This window comes from Sebastes fasciatus, chromosome 23 (assembly GCF_043250625.1).
Source record: "Sebastes fasciatus isolate fSebFas1 chromosome 23, fSebFas1.pri, whole genome shotgun sequence".
Lineage (NCBI taxonomy): Eukaryota > Metazoa > Chordata > Actinopteri > Perciformes > Sebastidae > Sebastes > Sebastes fasciatus.
In genome coordinates, this window is record NC_133817.1 from 16,895,120 (window position 1) to 16,918,919 (window position 23,800).

Here is a 23,800-nt window from a genome sequence, read left to right on the forward strand (position 1 = left end):
TACCTGTACACAAAAGGTGTGAGGCCGAGCGACACAGAAACCAGGTTCCCAAAGACCTGGTAACCAATACCAGGAGTGTAGAGATTCACCTGTGGAGGGAGGCAGACAAACAGAAACAAATTAATCCCTCTCTGCCTCAGTTTGTTTCTCTTTTTTTTGCAGACACGTAGGTAGGTAAAACATTAAATGTACGTATTCCTTTTAGGATCACAGGAATCATCACTCACTTTGTTCATGATCATGCCGCTGATCTCCAGGACGGACATGTCGGCCTTCTTACAATCGTTTCCCTCCCACACTATGGCGCTCACTCTCTCCAAACCTGGATTGGAGCTGTGCAGCCAGGGAGCATGACCCTGAGGGGAGAAAACGTGCACACCACAACATCCACATTATTATTGACCTATTTACAGCAGCCACTTTGCTCTGTAGTCATATTCAAATGGGAAAGACAGTAAGCAACCAAATGTCTTGATGATTTGCAGGACAGTACACGTCTGGGTAGAAACAGGGCTAAATTTGTTTGAAAGGTGAAAGTTATTTAGATGTTGCAACAGCATTTAAAGGGACAGTGTGTAGGATTTGGCGACATCTAGTGGTGTGGTTGCATATTGCAACCAATTGAATATCCCTCCGCTCACTCCTCTGTTCAAAACCGTGGTAACAGCAGATCACTCAGAGGCCATCCTTACAATAATAACACAACTTTAGGAGCAACAGAAGTCAGACGGCAGCTGGCCTTATCACGGTTTTGAACTCTGCGGCTCACTTTCACAAGCGTGTCGGAGAACTGCGGTGGCCTTCAGGTAACGTAAAAAAGTGAAAGGCTCTCGCTAGCGCCAGTGTTTGGTTTGTCCGTTCTGGGCTACTGTAGAAACATGACGGACTCCGTGAAGAGGACCCGCTCCCTATGTAGATATGAAGGGCTCATTCTAAGCTAACGAAAGCACAATGATTCTTAGTTTCAGGTGATTATACATTAAGGAAAACATAGTTATGAATATTATATTCCATTTCTGCTGATAGATCCCAGAAATGTTAAACACGGTTCCTTTAAATTACTCTTTTTTTTGTGTTAAGCAGGTCATGACTACAAAGTGAATATGTAAGGGATAATGTACAGCGAGCAGGTCATTGTTGTGAAATAAACCCCGACAGGGCGATGCCGCACCAGCTGTACATTATCCCACTTATTACACGGCTACTCACTTAAGAAATCAATAAATTTACACAAAAACGGTCCGCCAGAGTCCGACATCAGAACTGCGCCCATAGCCACGGTCTGTTATACATAGCAATGGTCTGTTATACATAGCAACGGTCTGTCATACATAGCAACGGTCCGTTATACATAGCAACGGTCTGTTATACATAGCGACGGTCTGCTATAAAGAAATAACAGACCGCAGAACGCCGTGATTAACCAATCAGAATCGAGTATTCAACAAAGTCATGTAATAAAGTAATTTAAATACTGTTGAAATAACAGTTATATGTAACAGACAACCAAAACCACTTTTCAATCAAAGTAAGCCCAGTTTTTATTTAGATTCCTATTCATATTTAGAACTGCAAATCATCAAAACTTAACCTGAGAGGTTCACTATCTAGCCCCCAGGCAAGCCACTTGTTTAATGTAAGAGGGTTTACAGACCTGATGGAAAGGGTCGTCTCTGTATTCCTTTTTAGCAGGAGGACAGACAGGCGTCCCTGCTCCTCCTTCTCCCTCTAAAAAGAAAAGGAGTCACGGTATTAGTTTCAATAGAAAAACATCTCTGAACAGGGACAGCATATTAAATGACTGTAGCAGGTACTGACCCGTCTCTGAGGTGCAGGATGATCTGCACTCGGCACAGTGCAGGAAGTCTTCCCACATCAGGTCCTCTGTCTCGGACTCATGTCGAGTGCTCTCCGAGTCCTGAGTCCTCAGACTGGAACATCTGGAGCTGCAGCTGGTTCCAGACTTGGGAACGTCCTGACAGACAGAATGGAGGATTGTTATTTTTAAGGAAAATATGAACGATATCCATGTGCCGTTTTGATTTTTCGGACACACATCGATTAAACTGCTGTGAAAAGTTAACGTGTTGCCTGTTGTGTGTGTTTACCTCCACAGCGTAGTGTTTCTTGTAGTGGTGTGTATTCTTGCGGTTTCTGAGCGTACAGTCGCTGTTCATTCTTTCAACTCCCCTGCGGAGGGCGTTGTAGGATGCTTCAGGGTCCTCCTCACTGGACGCCTCATCTGATGCTGGCTCCTTAAAGACACAGAACACGCATCATCAGCCAAATCCAGGACACACACACACATTTGTGGGTCAAACAGTAACTTGTGTCTCTGGTTTGATGGATCACCTTGGTGCCGCTGGCCAGCAGCAGTCCCGCGCTGCCGGGCGCTTGAGCGTGTGCGGGCTGGGCGTGGGAGTTCCAGCACGCCTCGTCAGCCCTGTTTAGCGGATCACATCCCTGCTCGTGGAGCTGAAGCCCCTCCTCGCTGCTGCGGTTGGTTACCCGGCCGTCCAGCGACACGTAGCCGTTGTCCGTCTCTGTCGACTTGTCGATGGACAGTTTGGACTTCTTAGATCTGAAGGCGGAAGCAGCAGAGGACGGGAAGAAGAAAGAGCGAAGAGAGATTGATGGAGAAAGAGACGTGTATAGATGGACAGATGGATACAGATATTTAGATAAAAACACAGCAGGGCAGTGAGTTTAGCAGTTATGAAGTTCAGTCTCAGAAGCAAACATGCAGTCGACACAACACTGTGGAACATTCATACTAAATGAATATTGGAGAAAAGGTGTTGTACTGGAGGACTGCTGCTGTTCCAACCATTCAAATAAAACACTGAATAAATGAATGGATTAGGGATAAAAGTGCTGACAATCAATGATTATTACTATAATATCTTAAACCTGCAAAACCCAGTGTAACTGCTAATCTAAACTGAAATTATGAATAAAGTTAAAACGCAAACCAGAGAGTAAATCAGAGGATTAATGAATGTATCACTGAGAAAATGAACTAACAGAGGTGGAAGCGTCTTGCACCGAGTGCTGGAGTGAGTGTGGCAGGTAATCAATAAACGAAGAAACCAAATCAGGAGTTATTTAGTGCTCTGAAACGTTCCACAGTGTTGCTGAAAGCTGGTTAAAGTCGAAGCTTGGGGAGGAAGCAGCCGTCTGAGGCAGTTAAGATCAAATTATAGATGTTTAATTGTTTTAAAGAGGGTAAAAATTTCTTTCAGATAGTGGATTCATGGTAGATTTTATTTCTAGCAAAGAACTACGCCCCATGCTTCTCTTGAACACAGCTTGGTCAGCAAGTCATGCACATCAAAATCAGCTGCAAAATCCCTCCGTTCCTCACTGAAAATGATGCCAAAGATTGTTCTCATTGGTACATTTTGGTGTATCAGGAATTAATAGTTGTACAGCCAATAATCCAATGTTGCATATCAACATCAAATGTGACATATTCAGTATTCTGGGAAGATAAAAAGATTTCGATTTGATAGGGGAGGAGGTGATGTTGCAGCTGAAGAAGCTCAGGTTAGGTCTGAGTCGAGGCTGGGATTCAGTTCATGACTTCAGTTTAAAAAAATCATGACATTGAGAGTAAATGTGTAAGAGTCAATTAACTTGACAAAATTTCATAATTTGACCCGAAAAAAATATATTTATTCTAACTAAAATTGGCAAAAACTTGACCCTGGATCATTTGGTGAACTTGAACCCCAGCCCCGTCTTTTTACATCATCTCGTTTTAGGAAGATGGGAAACGAAAATACACACCCAGCTTTACAGATATCATGCCAGAAATCTTGGAAGAGAGCGCCCAGGCTGTATGTGGTGCTGGCTGAGTGGGAGTGGGAGTGTGGCGCCCCCTCCTGTGTGTTATCGGTAGTGCTAGACCCATCGCCTTCCCTATGCACCTCCATCTGAGATGCCTTCCTCAACTTCCTTCAGTTTGGAAAGAATACAGGGTGGACAGAGACTTAGAGAGGACCTGGAGACTAAGAAGACTTGAAACTAAAAGCAGTGTGTCCACCGGTGAACCTGGCTGCGTTGTCTCATTGTAATTCAAATAGCAGTAAAAAAAAGATTTTACAGATGCAACTGAAAAGCAGTGAACTCAGGCTGGACATAGAGGCTGATACAGTTAAATGGCAAATTCTACCAAAAGTCGTAATAAGTAAATTAAAACGTGTTGGTTAAATGTAAAAGCTTTCCAATATCAAGAGAAAATTTAATCTGAAGACATGATCTGAGGAGACTAAAAGAGATTTTTCTGTATTCATGAAAGACAAATAAAGACACTAAACTAATTATGATATATAAAGGGGTTTAAAAACGTTATCGGGTAAACGAGGTGCAAAAGCACAAATAGTTCCAGTTTTTAAGATGTGATTAGGAAGCATCACATTTGAACTTTTTTAGTTTTTTTAGTTCGATGTCTACTTTAGCAGGATAATAAACATAAAAGTAGGATTTTGCAGAATTGCTCCTTAAAGATTTGATAAAGGACATCGAGGAGAGGTGAAGGACAGGACTCTTCTTGTCTTTTGGTTTTCAAATTAAAAACCAGGATAAAGAAGATGTTCATAACGGCTTTCATCTAGAACTGCTTAAAAAAAAAAAAAAAAAAAAAAAAAAAACTACAGTAATTGCTGGTTATGAATCATGAGATTGTAGACGGATTTCTGTTTGTCTATGAGATTAAACGTCTATTAGACTTGGATGAGGCAAAGAGAAAGAGAACAGGAGGAACAGAATCAACTTTGTGTAAATAATATAATTGTACCCCTTTTTCATGATTTTTGCAGAGCAAACACTATTACCTCGCTTCCCCCAAACCCTTTCCAAAACTGTGGCATGGTCCAATTTTCTTCCCCGAGAGAAAATGAAAATTGTCTTAAATCATTGTGAACTGGGAACAGCAGCCGCACACTGATGAGCTTCAAACCGACAGAGAGAAAACCACAAACTGTAAGTCTAAAAACTACAAAAACACACCAAGTAAAGCAAGCTACTCTCTACTTCCACACACAATCAATCCCATTGGTCTTTAAACCAGTGACATTAGGTTTATCATGGAGAGACTCTGAGGCTGGCAACTGGTAATCTAAATACAACACTATTACTTTTTAAAGTGTTGGTCTTAGTTCCTGCCTATAAAAGATCCTTTAAAAGACATTTATAAAGATTCAAATAATACTAAATTAAGTGACAGAAACTCTCCCCATGATAAAGACGCTTATATTCAGTTTGATTTTTTGTGAAACAAGCTGACTGAGAAGTTGGCAAAAAGCAAACAGAAAAGGAGAACAGACGCAATCCAGCAACAAGATGTATTCATTTGTTTCCACAACTTTCTTCCTCCCCTATTTTTCTATCTTGTGCTTGTCATCTCCATTTTCTCCTCCAGTGTCTGCCCTGCTTGATCTCTCCTTCCCTTCCTCTGTATCATCCCCCTCTTTATCTGCACTGCTTTCCCTGGACAGGTTTTATTCTCACACTCCGTATTCCCCCTTTTCTTTCCCCCGCCCGTCCTTACCTGCGTCTCTTCCCCCCGCTGCTGGAGATTGGCTTCGGCGTCCTGGTGGAGACGATCTGACAGTGGACGGTGCCCAGCAGCAACATGAGCCAGATGGCTCCAAACACCTCTGTGGTGGGTATCCCATGAGGCTGAGGGATGATCGCAAACAGGGCCGCTGCTGCCACTGTAAGCATGGACAAATAACATTTCATTACATTATAAACAGAGAAATTTAATTAAATGTTACGGTTTTAACGCCAATCTCTGCAGCTCTTCACAGCTTTTAAAACCTTTTAGCTCATTGTTTTGGTTCTCCAGTTTGCACATTTACTGCACGGTTCAGTCACACTGGTCTTGTCAATCAGACTTGATATGGATTTCCAATAGTCTCGCACCTACTTGTGATATGAATATAACTACAAAAATTGGTCGATATGAAATGGCTAGCCTACTATGGGGATACATAAATACAGTTGGGCTCATTGAATCCACAAGAGTCTCAGCTTTCCAGTCATAACCAATTTATGTAATTCCAGGACTGTTTATGGACCCCAATATGCAGAAATATTCAAACATATCATTTTTAGAATAGGCGAAAATAACGCATTTATACTGCATGCAAAAAACTGCATGGTTTTTGCCCCAAACTGCATGTGATAATCATAAAGTGGGCATGTCTGTAAAGGGTTTTCATTCACAGATCTTGAGGTCAGAGGTCAAGGGACCCCTTTGAATATCGCCAAGCTAGCACGACATGGTACCAGTGTATTTCTTAGGTTTTCTAGTTTCATATGATACCGAGATATATTCACTCTAGCGATAAGACTGAGTCCGCTACAGCCTCTTAAAGACAGTAATGTCGGCACTCTGAGGGTTTGATAATTATTTTTTTAGGGGTGCTAAGATGAAATTTATATGTGCTTGAGATCCCCCAAAAAGAGTCTAAAGTCGCCCCCTGGTGCAAGAGATCCAGATGTGTTTCTCAGAAGTTTGTGGAGACAAAAAAGGTTCTAAACGTTGAGAAAACATTGGACTTAAATTCTCGTGTCGCTTTGTGTCTGCTGGTTGTGTAACTAAGCACCCGTTTGCTAACATGTTAACCACAACAAAAGACCGAGTGACTGTATCTCAGGTTTTCGTTTCTGTGTGTTTTGTTTTTCTGCTCTCTGGTGGTCAAAAACGACTTGATGAAACTGTGGTATTGAATCAAAGAGAAGGTGTGTGAGTGTTTTTATGTGGTATGTGTGGGAAGTGAGCAGGAAGGGTGGAGGGGTTGGAGAGAGAAAATAAAATAACAGTCTTGTTTTCGTCGGGGCTGAAAAGGGCATCGTGATGTAGGTGGTGGAAAACACTGTTCAGTGTTTGTGCAGCTCTGTAGGCGTAACCCGGGAGTACTCCACGCTCTCAAGACATTTTGTAAACTGCATGTGTATTTTAAGAAAAGCTGCAGATGAGACGCACGGCAGCAGCTGCTGAACGTCTTGTGAGCTCGTTAGAAGATTTAAACATCCACTGAGGATAAACTCACCCTAGATACCAACCAGTCAGTAAATGTTTAGACGATGATGCTGCAACTCGCCTATTAAGTCTACTGAACCTCATTAGACACTATTTAAACTAAGAATTGCCGATAAAAAAAGGAAATATAATGCAATTTTGCTACGATATGACTTTTTTTCTCACATTTAATAAACATATTTTGGTGCATAGTTTAGGAGAAATAAGATTACCACTACAGCTGCCATATTTTTCCAGTCTGAAAATAAGACCAATGACAGAAGAAGGTGCATGCATACACACCTTGCAGCAGATAGAGAACCAGCAGTAAGAGGAAAATGGTTCTAGAGGTGACCTGGATCCACCATCGATAAAAGAACGGGAAGAAGACGACTCTGACGATGCCTTTCCGCGTCAGTGACGTCCACGGGCTCTCTGGTTTGGCCTTGGCAAACGCCGAACCTGCGGAGGAAGAGAATAAATACACACACTCGGTTTAACGAGACAAACTAATTAAGCCAAAAGCTCATCACTTAATACATCCTGGAGTCACATTGGAGCTGTTTTATCTTTTAATCTTTTGCTTCTTCCTCTTCTATCTTTTGTCATCTCTGCAGATCTTTTTCTACTCCCCCGCCCCCAACCCCATCGCTCTCTGTTTATCTTGATTATCTATTCTGTCTTCCTGTGTGATGATGCTGAAATAACAACGGAGGATAAATTGGACTGATCTAATGAATAATTGAAAATGTGATGAGATACGAGACAGAAGCGAAGAGATGAGAACGCAGATGGAGAGGTGAAGATAGAAAGAGAGTGAGGATTAACAGTGACAGGAGGTTGGCACGGCGACGCTGGCATCTCGGGTTCACGTGTGTGTTTTATGAGGAGACGATGTTAGCTTTAGCAGAAATCCTGTTCCCGTATCTAATCTAATTAGCTTGATGGAAAAGACACGCACACTTTTTATTCCTCACCTCTAACCAAGTCCACGTCTATAAGGTCCGGTTTGACATGTCCAGTCTTCTTCGGCTTGTTCCTCAAGCCCTGCAGGGGGAGACAGAGAGACACACAGAGTCAATGAAAGACAAAGACAGAAACAGAGAAGGAAACTATTAATATCCACACACAGGAACTCAGCTACAGGAGGCCTCTCATGCACTTTATGCCGTCATGAACACACACACACATTCAGTGTTTTGAGGAGGCACACGGTGCATTCAGGCTCACACAGCTACTGGCTCTATTCTGCATATCCCTGCCATGGCCATCTACTCACATCTACTGGATTTCACTCAGCATGTTTATACTCTTTTTATGCATTAAGTTGGTCTAAATGTCGAGTCTCTTTTGCTACTTTGCATTTGTTAAAAAAAAACATCCCTACAGACATTTTCAGCTGTGTCATTTTCAAAAACAGCCCTCATTCATCCCAGTGAGGTTTATGGTTATACAGTAGCTCTATAAGTTGGTGCATTTGTGCAGTTTATGACCCTGAGATTAAAGCTCCCCTGTGGCACGCTGACTTCCTGTGCCAACCAGTCACTTCCTCCTATGATGCATACTCTTCATCTGTTTGTGTGCGAGCAACTGCTCCGTCAGCTGTGATGACTAAAAGTACCGAAACTTTACGAGCGGCTGTAAATTATGAAGTTCACACGCATCTGGTGCAGCAAAGCCTGACAATAGTTTGGTTTTAATGAGGTTTTCTTATCAACGGCTCTGTGAAAATACAGACGTGATCACACAGTATGTGACGAAACACACACAAACACACAAACTCTACTCACAGTTTCCCACGCAAACCAATCAAAATTAATTGTTAGACTATATTATTTAGGCAGATTTCTTAGTCCAGTCTTGTGTCGTGTTTAATCATTTAACATTTGAGGACGTTGGCTTCTTTAGTTAAATGTAAAAACGTTTATATTGAATAAAATTGAATCGCATCGTGTTGAAATCATATATCGAGTTATCGTGATACACAATTACGTCGTCTAAATTGATAACGAGCACATATTAACTAAAATTTCTCAGAAAATCTGATCAAACTCAGTTAAATCAAACTATTGTCTTAAGCTGATTACTCTGTATATGTGTGCATGCATGTAAACAGTCAGTGTATAGCTGGAAATATTTATTTCTTTTCATCTCTATAATTCATATAATTTCTATTATTATTATATATCTATTATAATTTCACTTAAAACCGTTATGTCCACTTTGCACTAAAGCTCTTAATTAAATGAGAAAATACTCCGTACTTTTCATTTGTCAAGTATTTAATTCACACAAAAATAGGCTTTACCATGTGGTTATTCCATATAGACAATTTATTTATTAAATTACCAGAAAATTTTATTTATATATATTGTTATCGAGATATGAAATTACCTATAGCTCTTTTTTCTTCGACATATTTATTGTTATTATTGTTGTTATATATCTTGATCTAATTGTTTGTCATCACTATTATGTAGTCATACTATTTCTGTATATTAATATTGTGTTCTCTATAACATTGTGAGATTTTAACACTATTTAGGTGGAGGCTTCAAATAAACCCAGTGTGTTTTTTGACTCTTCCTGCACTGTATATTATTTATTTTTGTTATGTTTGTGTAGTTTTAATTTGTGCAAAATACATAAACAAACATATTAGGTTAAATGATTTTTGCCAAATTGCCCAGCCTTAAAATAAGGTATCGAAGAAGTATGTTTTTTGGTATCAGCACCCAAAATCAGGTATTGTATCGGCACTAGTGTCGAAAACGTTCAAACAATACTCAGCGCCTCAGCGCTATTCAAAGGTTTTCATTATCAGTTTACAAGAGAGGAGGAAATCTTAACAATACCTTCACATCTTTTAAATACTCTACATTTTAAGGATGTGAGTCACATTCAACAGGATGGTGAAATAAAACACAAAGTGGTCTACTTTGACCGGCTCATGCTAATATTTACATACAGACCAAATCAGGTTCTGTGTTATCAGTAAATGCTCTGATACAGGCGCTTATCTTTAAATAGCACAACGATCGAGCCAATACGCAGTGTGTGTGTGTGTTAGAAAGAGAGAGGGAGAGAGAGAGACAGGGAAAACGTGAGAGAGTAGAAGAGCAAGACAGAAGCCGATCAATAGCTTCCTCTTGGCAGTAGATTTACTGCAGCAGTGAAGTCCTTCAAACCTCTCGCCTGGCCATGGCTCTTATCTCTGTGTTATTCATAGTCTCTTATCTTTATAAACTAGTTTCTACTCCAGTTACAAGTTGTGATGTCGCCTCAGTGACAGATTGGTCCATCATGTATAAATGCCAGTCATTCATTTAAGGTGATACAGTGACTCTTTGCTCTTTACAATCCGTATAAAAGGCTGCTTGTTGTTTTCTTTTTTTTCATGCTTACACCTCTGTTGCACTATTTACACACCTAAAATGGTATACAGTATATTTAAAATGTATTTTAATAATGAGAATTTGAACTAAAAATCCAGCAGGACATATTGTAGTTTCCTGTTTGTACCAGCAGGTGGCGACTGGTTTTCCCTCTTAGAAAACAGCAGAATTGATCATGTAAGTATTAATGATTTTGGCAGAGAAGTTATGAATGCTTCAGCCAAAAGGTGGAATAAGACTATTAATATAATATATATATATTTCAATAATAGTTCTTGTCTTGTTTGTTTTTGCAAAGTCAGAGATCAGAAAGGAAACAAAAATAATCACTTTTAATAGATCTATTCCCTGCTTTGCTAATTGGTCTTCTGTTATTAGACATTGATTATGCTTTTGCAAACTATTGTACATTGTTTGTCAGAAATTTAAAAATATGAATCTACAGAGCATGATAAAGACATGAAGGAGCAGCTGTATCTTCTTTAAAACAAAGCACCGATGCCAAAATAGACATTTATAAACGGACATATGTTGCAACCGGTCTAAAAGAGTTAATAAGAGAAGTAGTCGCTGCCACATCTGACTGCTAAAACAGGACATTTTACAGACAGACAGCTCTCTCTCTCCTCTAGATTTATGAGAACAATTGGTTATTTAAATTTTTTTATGAGGCTATAAACACTTTACAGGGGTGAGGAGGTGACGCATCTTGTGTCCATATCATGCTAAGATAAACTCTGCACTGTCTGCTGCAGATACAAACTCTGAGAAACCAATTACTCCAGACGAAGAACCACGGTCGCAGTGCTGTGTGTGTGTGTGTGTGTGTGTGTACTTTGAGCTCATTAAAGAGAGTGTCTTTCACTGCTGTTTACAGGACAAGAGGTACATTAGGAGGAGGTAGAAGTAGAGGTGGGACAGAAAGTAGAAACCGCTCATCAGGAGCCAGTGAAATGTAGATGTGCACACATTTTTTACATCTCCTGTCACTATTATTGACTTAAAACCAATAAACTAAATGTAAATCTGCCCTAAAAATACAATAAGAAGCATTTATCAGGTGCTTGAACCCCACTTTGGGAACATAAGAAAATCTCATTAATGGTCGAGTTGTATTGTGGGTAATGCAGGTGCCAGGAGATTTTCTCTGGTTTTGCTGCATTGATTTGAGTCAGATAATGTTATAGAAGTGCACAAAGCTAAATCGGTGGAGTCCTTTTTTAAGAAACCGTGACAGAAAACCACTTCCTAAAGGGGAATAATTCATCTCAAAGGGACAGAGTTTTTCCTGTTTTTATGACAACACCTCTCTGCAGTGTCTCCACTTCCTATGACTAATTACTAATAATCTGCGTGCCTCACTGTGTGGAAGTGACTAGGATCATTCTTTTACGTGTAAGGCAACAACAGGCTTGACTTAAACATTACTTCCCTAACTTGGTAAAATAAATTGCAACAAATAAATACAATATAAATTTAATGAATTGATATCAATTATTAAAATTAGGGCTGTGTGTTGGCAATAATCTGATGATACAATATTTATCATGATACAGGGGTTACGATTCAATATATTGTGATACCGTAAGTAAGGCGATATATAGCCATTTTTTAGGACAACTGTCATAGTATAAAGAACACATCGCTATATGCATAAAATCGGATCTGTGGGATCTGCATTTGCATTTATCACTGTCACAAGCTTTACACAAACTATTAATTAAAAAACGATACAGCGTTTTGGAGAATCGATACAATATCACAAAACACAATATCCTGATACTCAAGTGTATCGATATTTTCTTACACCCCTAATTAAAATAATAACAATTACAATTCAAGTGTAAACCTTTTTTATGCAGCAACAAATTGGTCAAAACGGGAATTGAAATCCTAGCATACAATGTATATAAACATAGAAATGAACTGAATAGATCAGCCCCATTGTCACCAATATACGATCCAGCTATTTGAGTCAGTATCGGCCCGATATCCCATATCGGTATTGGTGCATCCTTTGTTTACATGTAACAGTTAGAATACCAGAGCATATTAGATCGCACCAAAAAGCCCCAAAAAACTACAGAAAATGAGCAAATATCTATCAATTTTACTTTTATTTTTATTCTCTTTCTTTCATTGTTCAATTTCTTTAATCAATCTTAACTCTTTTGGTAGATTTTTTACTTTCCCATATCTTTTTTTGCATTGTTATAATTGTTCAATTGTGTAGAATGCTAATTAATGTGTGCCTTAAGTTGTAGTGTTGTTATATGTTGTGATCATCTAGGATTTAACAGAATAAAACACGAGAATTAGGAAGCATATGCACATTTCTGCTGTGAACTAGAAGCTGGGAATGTTCCTCCCTACCTGAATTTGTTGCTACAGTGTGAACGTAGAGTGGGGTTAATAAACACACCAGGATTTTGACGCTACGATCAAACCAACCAATCACAGTCTAGTAGTCTACAGCGTGGGTGAGCAGACGTGCACTGTGGGAAAACAAGAGGGACGTCCTCCCCGCTGTATACTCACCAGAGAAATAAACTGTAGAGGAAGAGGAGGAAAAGACGAATGGAAGAAGAAGGGATGGAGATGAAGAAGAGGAGAGACGGGCAGGTGACACCCCAGCCAGGAGGGCAGAGAGGAAAGAGTTAAAAGAAAACACTGGAAAAGAACTGGCAGCATGGTGAGAGACAGCGAAAACAAAGTCAAATGAAGAAGAGGGAGGAAGATGGAGGAGTGAAAGTCAAAGAAAAGACTTGACAAAGTGGGAACCAAGAAATAGAGGATGAGGAGAGACATTTAGAATAAACACAGAGAGAAAACACAAACAGGAAAAAAGTGAAATAACAAAAGAACAGTGAAACAAACCTACCTTTATCTCTCGCTGCTCCACTGATTTCTCCCATATCTGTTGGTCATAAGCGCCAATCTGGAAAAAACAAACAAGAGAAAGGATTAGTGATGAAATATGGAGAGAAGAGCGACAGTCAGGTTTTAGTTTCTAGATGCTTTGTCATCTTCTTGTAGTTAACTGGAATCCAATAAAGCTTTTCTTAGACGCTCTAAAAAGCTGTACTTCCGCTCAATGAAGGATCCACATTTACTTAAAGATGTAAAAATAAAGTGAAGTGCCAACGCCCTTTAGCCGCATCACTATCATCATTTAAAGCCAGATTATATCCCCATAACAATGGATTTTCAAGGCTGTGTTGTGATGAGTCTGCAGAAACACATCATTATGGTTGGCGTTTTGTGTGGGAGTTCAGGATTTTAAAGCTCTTGCTACACAACTGGAGCTGTCAGGATCTCATAAATGCTGGATTACATGCACAGTTGCCGATCGTAAATTAGGATTTTAACTGAGCAATTACTGTTTAATTCTTACGAAAAACCTGTAATTAACCCCGTAAACACAGTTTTCCCACTTTAATACAACCCTTTAGTTGCTTTTATAAAATCCTCTCGCGCCACACCTTGTGACAATATCACATATAAGTCGTCATTGAAGATATACAACGTTTACACTGAGTTAAATATTCAACACAAGACTGTTTTTATGGCGTCACCATTTCCTCAAATGGAAATATTGTAGATGTCTCGTGTATCATTTTATACACATTTCTGTCTGATTTTTTTGGGGGGGATCTTTATGAAAAAGAACATGAATAAAATATCAAAACAAAACATAGATATAAAATAGAATAGAATAAAATAAGAAGAGCTACAGTAAGGTTTTAGTTTCTAGAAGCCTTGCACACACGTCATCTTCTTGTTGTTAACAGGAATCCGAACCACAATAAAGGTTTTCTTAGACGCTCTAAAAAGCTTCACTTCCCCTCAATGAAGCATCTACATTTACTTAAAAATAATCTTGAAATCAAAGTGAACTGCCAACGCCCTATAGCCACATCATTATCATTATTTAAAGCCCCATAACAATGGATTTTCACTAGTCTGCAGAAACACATCATTATGTTGGTGTTTTGAGTTGTGTGGGAGTTCAGGATTTTAAAGCTCTTGCTTCACAACTGGAGCTGTCATGATCTCATAAAACAAGCAGGAGTTACATGCATAACTTCACAATCAGTGTTTATTTCTTACAATAAAACTGTAACTAACCCATTAAACCCAGTTTTCCCACTTTAATACACCCCTTAAGTTGACGTGAATTACCGCCTCATGGTTGTATGCCTTCGCTAACCGGTCATGTTGCCGTTTACATCCATGTCTGTCCAAAATGTCATCACTTTGTCATTTGTGTGACATTGGTGTGAAATTGTCATAGTTAGCATATGAATTCTTGAGCTATGGCCAAAAACGTGTTTTGAGAGGCCACAGTGACGTTGACCTTTGACTCTTCACCACCAACATTTAATCAGTACTTGAGTCCAGGAAGACGTTTGTGCCAAATTTGAAGAAATTCGCTCAAGGCGTTCCTGAGATAACGCTTTCACGAGAACGGGACGGACGTGAGGTCACAGTGACCTTGACCTTTTACCTTTGAGCACCAAAATATTATCAGTTCATCCTTGATTCCAAGAGGACGTTTGTGCCTAACTGGAAGAAATTCCCTCTAAATGTTCCTGAGCTATTGTGTTCACGAGAACGGACTAGACAGACAACATATGGCCACGGCTGGCGCGGAGGCATAAAAATCCTCTTGTGCCACACCTTTTGACAATAACCAACTTGGTACAAGTCATCATCGAAGCTCCATATAAGATGTTTGCATTGAGTTAAATATTCAACCCAAGACTATGTTTTCATGGCTTTCACCATTTCCACAAATGGAAATATTCTAGGTATCATTTTATACACATTTCCCCCCAAAAAACTGTCCGATATTTTTGGATCATGAATAAAACATAAAAAACGAAACAAATAGATAAAATAAAGTAACCGAATGCCTTTCATGCATGACAAGGGTGAGTTTACTGTGTGTTAAGCATTACTTCTTACATAAACATGTTATTATTAAGGCCATATTTGACATCATTGGGATCTCCTCTAGGGATCGAAATAATGCTCTGCAGATTTAAACAAGGTTTGGTATCAGTTGAAAGGGTTAAATACTTTGGCACTAAACCAGACCTGCTGAGTAGATCACATTATGATCCACAAAACAAGAAACACACTGTTATTATCTACAGTAAGCCTTCTTTCACTGTGTCCTTCTCTCTCTTGTTTACCTCCCCGTCTACTTTTTCTTTCTTGTCTCTAAAGTGGAGTTAAGAACCTGTGAAACTGGTCCAAAGAGGTCACGATCAACTGAAAGTAAAGAAACCTCTCAGACGGTTTGATCTTAAGCTGAAGCCAGGATTTCTCAACGTTTCACACGCATAGTGAAGGAGGGAGGATGTGACTCTGGGGAAATGCATGCAGCACCACCTGTCACTGTCACAGAGATCAATAGATCTGCAGAGTGTGAGTAAGTAGGAGAAAGTTTGTGTATAGGTGTGTGCATGAAAAGGTGGAGTGGTTAATACACACCTATGTAGACGTATGACAAATACTTCTATATGCAGTGTGTCTGTATTAGCGTAGCACGACAGAAAGTGCTGTTATCGCGGGGACAAGAATAGATTTGTACCACATCCAGACATCTGATCTGGGAACACATCATGCAAAACGCATAGAACAAACACTCCAAGGTCAAACTGTACAAATTTCAGGTTTAATCTACACAATCGTGATTAGCAGATGATACTCTGCTTCGATTGTTGAAAGTGAAAGAGGGATAAAAAAAGGATGCTGGGAGGCTAATGTCACAATTTTGTTGCTTCTCGTTTTTCATACAGCGTGTGTGTTTTCACGTACATAAGAGGATCAGTTGATGATCTGACCTAAGCAGATCAGTGTATTCATGCGAGTGTGTGTGTGTGTGTGTGTGTGTGTGTGTGTGTGTGTCTCCAAGGCATCGAGTCTGGGTCACCCCGCGAGCTCGCCAGTGGAAAGTCTGCATGTTTAATGAGACTTCATTAAACATGGATAGAAAGAGAGGAAGAGGGAGGTCAAAGACGAGGAAAGAACATGACGAGAGACAGAAAAAGGGCAGAGAGGAGAGAAAGTGTCTTTAATGTCAGTCAGAGGGTTACTTTATAAAAGGTCTCTCTTTCTCTCTTCTGGATAGTTATAAAAACTAATAATCTCAGAGGGAAATTATTATGAGTGTTTGTGCTTTTACTTTTACAGCCTGATGACTTCTTGTGATACCTCCTGGTTAACCACCGGATACCAGCATGAGATGTGGGTCAGGCAGTGCGTCACGCTGTGCTCGTGCCTGACCCTGATCTCAGGATGGGTTGCCCATGGGTTTGCTTTCATGTTGAAATACCGATTTCTGCTGCAGCATATGTCCGCAGGTCACACCATCATATAAACAATTACTGCTTTCACAGGTCCAAATCAAAGCAAATGTCATCCGACTGCTGTTAACTTCCCACACAACATAGTCAACTTGTTTTGTCTGTAGGTAGCTGAGTCCTACGAGTTCATGTGGTTGTTTAATCTTTCATTTCAGCCTGTCTGAGAAAACAAAAGTACTAACTGTTAAATAGGGACTGTTTTAACAACTTCAAATTGAAAATTCATTCTTGACCTTGAAAACAGCACTTATCAAACCACAAAATCTCACCACTTTCAAACTCAACTTTGACATGTTGAAGTGGTCAACAACTCTACATTGTGGTGAGGCCGTTTTGTCATCTACTGTATAACTGAATATTTTGGCCTAGCATAAACCCTTGGCCAACCTGTAACTATTCAAAAAAGTAACATTTCCTCTTTTGTGAGCAAAGGAGATTCATATTTGACATGATGATGAAAGCAAGTAGCTACAGAACAACACTAATAAAGTCCATCCTGCCTCCTTTTCCACGCCATGGAGACAGAGTTAGCTAAATTACCAGTTTTGTATCATCTACACACCGGAATATTTCAGTTTTGTTTTTTTTGCCATTTCTTGTAAAATTGACTCAGGTTATAAGTACAGAAAACCAGTCAAGTTTGCTTGCTTTATACAAATGTATGTATATATTTATTACTGTAAATCAAATAACAACACCAAACAATGATAAATATTGTCCAGAAACCCTCACAGGTACTGCATTTAACAGCTGTGTGTCAGAGTGCTGACTTGACTATGACTTGCCCCAAACTGCATGTGATTATCATAAAGTGGGCATGTCTGTAAAGGGGAGACTCGTGGGTATCCATAGAACCCATTTTCATTCACATATCTTGAGGTCAGAGGTCAAGGGACCCCTTTGAAAATGGCCATGCCAGTTTTTCCTCGCCGAAATTTTGTGTAAGTTTGGAGCATTATTTAACCTCCTTCGCGACAAGCTAGTATGACATGTTTGGAACCGTCGTCCAAGTCGAGAGGAAGACACAGAGAGGACAGCGAGAGGAGCAGAAGTCGACAGCGTGCTGGCCGAATGAGGTAGGTTCTCTTATGACAACAACACACTTCAACTTGTTCTAAAGAAATTCTGATCAAGAATGTATTTAGTTATCAGGAAGTTACAGTTTCAACCTTTACTAATATGTGGAATAAATGCTCATCATATAGGTCACTGATCAACAACGAGGGAACAGACAAACTATTGAGAACCCCCCCGCCGGACGCCACGCTGTACCTCATCACAGAGGAACTCCTCATGAACATGAATAGCAGAGCTACAGGATGACATCATTAAGCTGCTTCAATTAAAAATAAATACATATTTTTAATGTACAATTAGTTATTAATCAATTAAATGCTTTATTACTATTTACGTGACTCTTGTGGTCCTCCATAGTTGAGAACAAATGGGCTATTCTGAGCACCGGATAGCATTAAATCTGTCTGACTGATTAACTGTGTGACATTTGGGCTGACAGCTAATTTTCCACATCACTCAACCTATTAAAAAATACACACAGAGATTGGAGAGGGTGCTGGAGTGTACAGGGAGGACAGCCAGAGGGCAAACATGACCAGACTACGCACTAAAGATAAGGAAGGAAAGAGGGTGTAGATAAGGAGGAGGGCAGGTATGGGAAGACACACACATCCCTCATTACATCATGGAGCGATGCGGTAACTTATAGAGTGGAATTAACGGCACAGCAAATCCTCTTATCCAGACACACACACACACACACTCATCCTCACATCACTATCTGTATACCTGATCCCCTCCTCTCAAAATAAATGAGTTCTCTTAATTTTGGCATTATTATTCTGTCTTTAAATGATAAAAACAGTAAACAATTGCTTTAGTAACTGCCAGGGGTTAGATGTTTTTAGTCTCGGTCAAATGGCACACTGATTTCACTGAGAAAAATCACAGACTTCCGCGATTTGGCAAGCAAATTGAGTGCCGAGAGTGCACCAGAAGGGAGGATGACGAAGCCAAGTGTGCCGCTGCGGCAGTGCTGGGGTCACCATGACGACGGATGGAGGGACGATCCAGGGAGGGAGAGAGAGAAAGGGATTATGTCGGCGAAGCAACAGAGTTATATAACAGCCGCCTCTGCAACGGAGGGGGTGTCTCACACAAACACTGATAGAGGTATGAGGTGGTTTGTGTTTACGTGTGTGTGTCTCCAGTAGACATTCATAAGGTTTAACACATTAACACACATCACCTGTCAATAATCAGTGTTAATTTATTCCATTCATTTGCTACGTGTTATTATAGACTAGCTGGGGTTCAATCTTGTGGCTTCAAGTTACCACAAACTCAATTATCAGATACTTGAGGAGCATGTTGCCTTTTTAAAAACACACACACTCCTGTGCTCGATCTTGATTGGTGACTTGACAACAAAGGATGTGTAATGTGAAAGGTGGCACTTGTAGTGACATATGTACAGATGCAGTTCAGTCTCATCAATCTCTCGTGCTGTGTTTACACTACGAGCGACAAAAGAAACAAAACGGCCAAGCATGATCAGCTATATTGTCGACGTTGAAGTGTTGCTCAAGCGCTCGTTGACGTAGTTATGTCGTTAAATAGCGCTGGGAACAGCACTTTTTTTTGGTGGAACAGGGTGAAATAAAAACATATGATTGGTTGATACGTTTATGTGCTGAAAAAAGCTGGGACCAGCTCTACTTTGATTTGTGGCGAGTCACGCCCGTCACGCAGCGACAAGTGTCGGGCGTCAGTTTATAGCTTCATGTCACTGGCTTCAACTGAGAATGACTTGTAACCTGTTGTGTCGCTCATAGTGTGAACACAGCATCAGCCACAGCAGGTGGAGAAAAAGCTCTACAAACCAACTGTACATCACCGAGGAGTGGGCAATGTGACGATATATATCGTCAAAACAATATAAAAATGTCTGTCATATATATTTTTCTATATTGTTTCTATTGCAATATAGGCATTTATTTTTTCTCTATAATTTGACCTAAAATATGCTATGTTTATTTTGCACTTCTCATATAGACTTATTTATTGAATAACCAGAAAACATGCTATATCGTGATATATATCATTATCGAGATATGGAATGACCGATACCGTGATAGAAGATTTTGCCCTAACACTACCTCCTCAGCACTAATTGGCTGACAGATAAATTTGGCGACTAGCTGGTGAACATAGTGGAGACAGATATTTCCCTCAGAGGTTTGTGGTGACAAAAACAGAGCTGAAAGCAGAGTGAATATTTTACTTCCCCCATCAGATGGATAAAAACACAACTCCAATTTAATCCCAATGTTGCTCCATGTTTCTGCTGCCCTAAAATGGCTAATGTGGGTTTTAGTACTGAAATGATTTATCAATTCCTTCATTAGTCAATTTTGATTATCGTCTTTTATCATTGTAAATTGAATATCTTTGTTTTTAGGCTTTGAAAGGTCACTTTGAGCTCTGGGAACTTGTATTGGGCATTTTTCAAAATGTTCCAGCATCTTATAGACTGAAAAAAGTATAGATTCATTGAAAAAATAACCAACAGATTTGCTCATAATAACCTATTCTTGCAGCCCTACAGATTTGAGTCTTCAAAGTTGTGCTGTGACACCAAATGTTGCTCACCAGAGATCTAAAAATGGATTTTCAAATCTTCAGAAATTAAATTTGTATCAAGACCTTAAAACTACTTGAAGCTACTGGATATATAATGCTGCCAAAATCTATTTTATGTCTCCCTGTAAACTATTCATCTACCTTCCCATACCTCCTTCCAGTCTGAAAACCTCTGTACTCTCCACTGTAGACCAGGTTGAGATGGAAAATCCCTCACCTATTTACATATGTCTGTCTAGGTGTGGTGAGCTTTGACACTCTGATTAACCACCAGTGGAAACGCACAGAGACGCTGCTCGTGTATGTACAAGGATGCTTTCAGTTTAGAGTGGTGTGCAACAAATGGAAAATTTCAAGGACTGAATGAATGAATGAATCAAATGTTACACTTCAAAAATCCTGAAACAGTTTAAAATGCATTGGTTGATCCAAATTAGGCAGCAAATCAGGCTTTGAACAATTAACTAGAAAAACAGATTTTTAACAACTAAAATCCCCAAAACACAGATGACGATTAGGTCCACAAAAAACAACTATGTGCTAATCTGGAGACAACTTCACTTCTTTTTTTTTTTTTAGATTAAACTCAAAATTTCAATAAAAAATGGAGTCATTAAATAGGTGATTTCCTACGAGAATAAAAAGAAGGATTCAATGACTGAAAGGACAATTAAAAAGGAATTTGGACCAGACAGCTGGCCGTGGCGTGAAGATTAACCCTCTGCTGTGTTTACAAGTGTGACCATGGCAACGCACACAGAGAGGTGTTGCTGTACTAGAGTCTATTTTCAGCTCAGACAGGTGTGTGGTCCTTGGTAAATGTCCTGTATGTGTTTCTAGCTGCTAAAATGTGTCATTTATCGACAACTAAAGGCAGGCTCAGTGACATTTTGCGCAGGTTAACTTGTTAGCAGTCATGAGTTCAGCAATAAAAACATGAGATGATTATCATGATCAGTTTAGGACTGCACCTAATGATTATTTCTACCATCATTTAATCTGCCAAAAACCACAATTTTTCACAATCCTACTTTCCGAGAACCTAAGGCGACGAATTCAAATCTTTTGTTTGACCAATAGTCCAAAACCCAAAGATATTCACTTTACCATCACATAACACAAAGAAAGCCACCAAATCCTTGTAATATAGAGGCTGGAAACAGGGAATAGTTGACATTTTTGCTTGAAAGAAATTACTTAAACATTAAAATGATAAAATAGTTCCAATCGATTAGATCAAAATAGTTGCAGATTCATTTTATGGAAGTCGACTAATCAATTAATTAACTGATCTTTCAAGCCTGTTTTAAAGAATTTTATTTTAATTACTTAGGGCTGCAATTAAAAATGATTTTCATATAAATCAATCCAATGATTATGTTCTCAATTAATTGTTTTGTCTATGCAATGCCAGAAAATAAACAAAAATGACAGTTTCCTAAAACTCAAGATGACCTCTTCAAATGTCTTCTTTTGTCTGACTAACTGTCTAAAACCTAAACATATTTCATTTGCTACCGAATAAAGTAAAGAAAAACAGCAAATCTTTATAGACGAGAAGGTGGAGCAAGAAAATTTGTGGTATTTTTGCTTGACAAGTGACTAAAACAGTTAGTCGATAATCAAAATAGTTGCCAATTAATTTTCTGTCGATTGACTAATCGACTAACTGTTCCAGCTATAATATTAATAATAATAATAACTGGAAGACTAGCTGTTTCAGCTCTAATATTACTATTAATAATAACTGAAAGACTATAGCAAATTAATGTGAATCAGCCCTGTATACCTGTTTTGTCTGGAAAGCAAAAACTAGCCTACTGTGGTCACATTATCCAGATTGACATATTTTGGGGTGAAAGAAAGACAGCAGGGTGTGATTTCTCATGCTGATGAAAAGAAAAATGCATTTGTGTGTCCTACATCTGAACCCTTGGCCAAATAACTAAACATATAAATATCAATATGTACTATATAAATAACACATGAAGGTAGTTGATAAATCATGTGTTGTATCCTCTACTCTAAATATAGTCATGTCCTCCATATATGAACTCATTTTACACTGAGACTTCCACAGATGTCGCCCACATACCAAAGACAAGAATGATGTTGCTTACGTCTAAAAAAAAGGCCTTAAAGCCACCACACAAATAGGCTATAAGCTTATTTATTACTGTGCAACGTTTTAAGCTCAAATATATCACTGACATGCCAGAGAAGCTGGCGACTGGCCTCCCACTAGTGAGCACTATGTGTCAGACATTTATCAAAACAATGTCCAGTGCTGTAACAGATCTAGACTGCATGGCTGCATGCGTCTTCACTGTGACATGGGCTTGGCATGGCACCGTGGTGAGAATACAAGTAGCTTCCACACAAACATAACACTGAGCCTATATGCAGCCTGTCTGCAGACACAACGCAGTCAGAAATATACTGAGTCATACGGGGCACTGCCTGGAGGCTGGAGAGAAGAGGATGGGAAGTTCAGCTTCACAGACCTTTCTCTCAAACCTGAAATCTGCAAATTCTTCTAGTCAATCGGACTTGAGGTCTTGCTACGGCTCTTTACCTTTACTGACTGACAATGCAAATAAAAAGCTGCCCTATTCGTTTGATGCTTTTTCTATCACTCTTGTAGTTTCAGACAGAAAATGCCAAAAGTGAAGACGTATTTCAACTTGTACAACGGCTGATTTGAAGTGTCTGTTCACCCAAATTACAAAAAAAAACATGTTTTTTTTACTAACTCCTAGTGGCATGTAGTCATCGGTTTTATCTGCCCGGGTTTTAGGGCTGTCAAAATTGGCCAAAACGTACAAATCTTCATTTTAAAAAAACACATAAACAAAAAACACACGAACTAAACTCGGAAAAAAAAGTTTGGAAACTTGTGTTTGGTCGATTATTTCTCTGTTGTTACAATGCTAATTGGCATTGTATTTTACATCGTTGGAAAGCTCGCAGCCACAACAGCCTGGCACCTCCTCCTCATGCTGGTCACCAACCTGGTTACACGTTGCTGTGGTATTGCATTCCATTCCTCAACCAGGATGCAACTTGGTTTTGCGGAACACCAGCTTCAACTTGCCCTATCGCATGGGCGTGGTAAAATTTGCCAAAATTCTCTGCCAATGCTAAACAGTGTGGCCTCCTATTGGTAATGACTCTTGTTTTGAGCTCCAGGAGCTGCCAAACGGGTGCCTGATTTGCATGGGGCCTGCTGGGTGCTGCGCCCTACGAAAGTGATCTTTGGTGTCTGCTCCAAGCATCGGCATGCCACGTTTGTCTAATTAGGATAAGGCCCACGCGATAGGGCAAGCTGAAGCTGGTGTTCC

General features: G+C 39.6%; 1 protein-coding gene across 3 annotated transcripts in view; it reads right to left on the reverse strand.

The window, feature by feature from the left end:
• The window catches only part of LOC141761711 (protein PHTF2), a 49,354-nt gene that overhangs the window by 6,035 nt on the left and 19,519 nt on the right, over nucleotides 1-23,800 (reverse strand). For 2 of the 3 annotated variants that reach the window (XM_074625277.1, XM_074625278.1), the window contains 11 exons: nucleotides 13,307-13,363; nucleotides 8,008-8,077; nucleotides 7,334-7,492; nucleotides 5,552-5,717; nucleotides 3,790-3,957; nucleotides 2,353-2,581; nucleotides 2,109-2,255; nucleotides 1,819-1,975; nucleotides 1,655-1,728; nucleotides 228-356; nucleotides 4-89 (listed from right to left, as the gene is read on the reverse strand). In XM_074625277.1, coding sequence (XP_074481378.1) covers nucleotides 4-89; nucleotides 228-356; nucleotides 1,655-1,728; nucleotides 1,819-1,975; nucleotides 2,109-2,255; nucleotides 2,353-2,581; nucleotides 3,790-3,957; nucleotides 5,552-5,717; nucleotides 7,334-7,492; nucleotides 8,008-8,077; nucleotides 13,307-13,363 — 1,442 coding nt within the window. The remainder of the gene's footprint in view (nucleotides 1-3; nucleotides 90-227; nucleotides 357-1,654; nucleotides 1,729-1,818; nucleotides 1,976-2,108; nucleotides 2,256-2,352; nucleotides 2,582-3,789; nucleotides 3,958-5,551; nucleotides 5,718-7,333; nucleotides 7,493-8,007; nucleotides 8,078-13,306; nucleotides 13,364-23,800) is intronic. The other variant, XM_074625279.1, reaches the window with a different exon arrangement.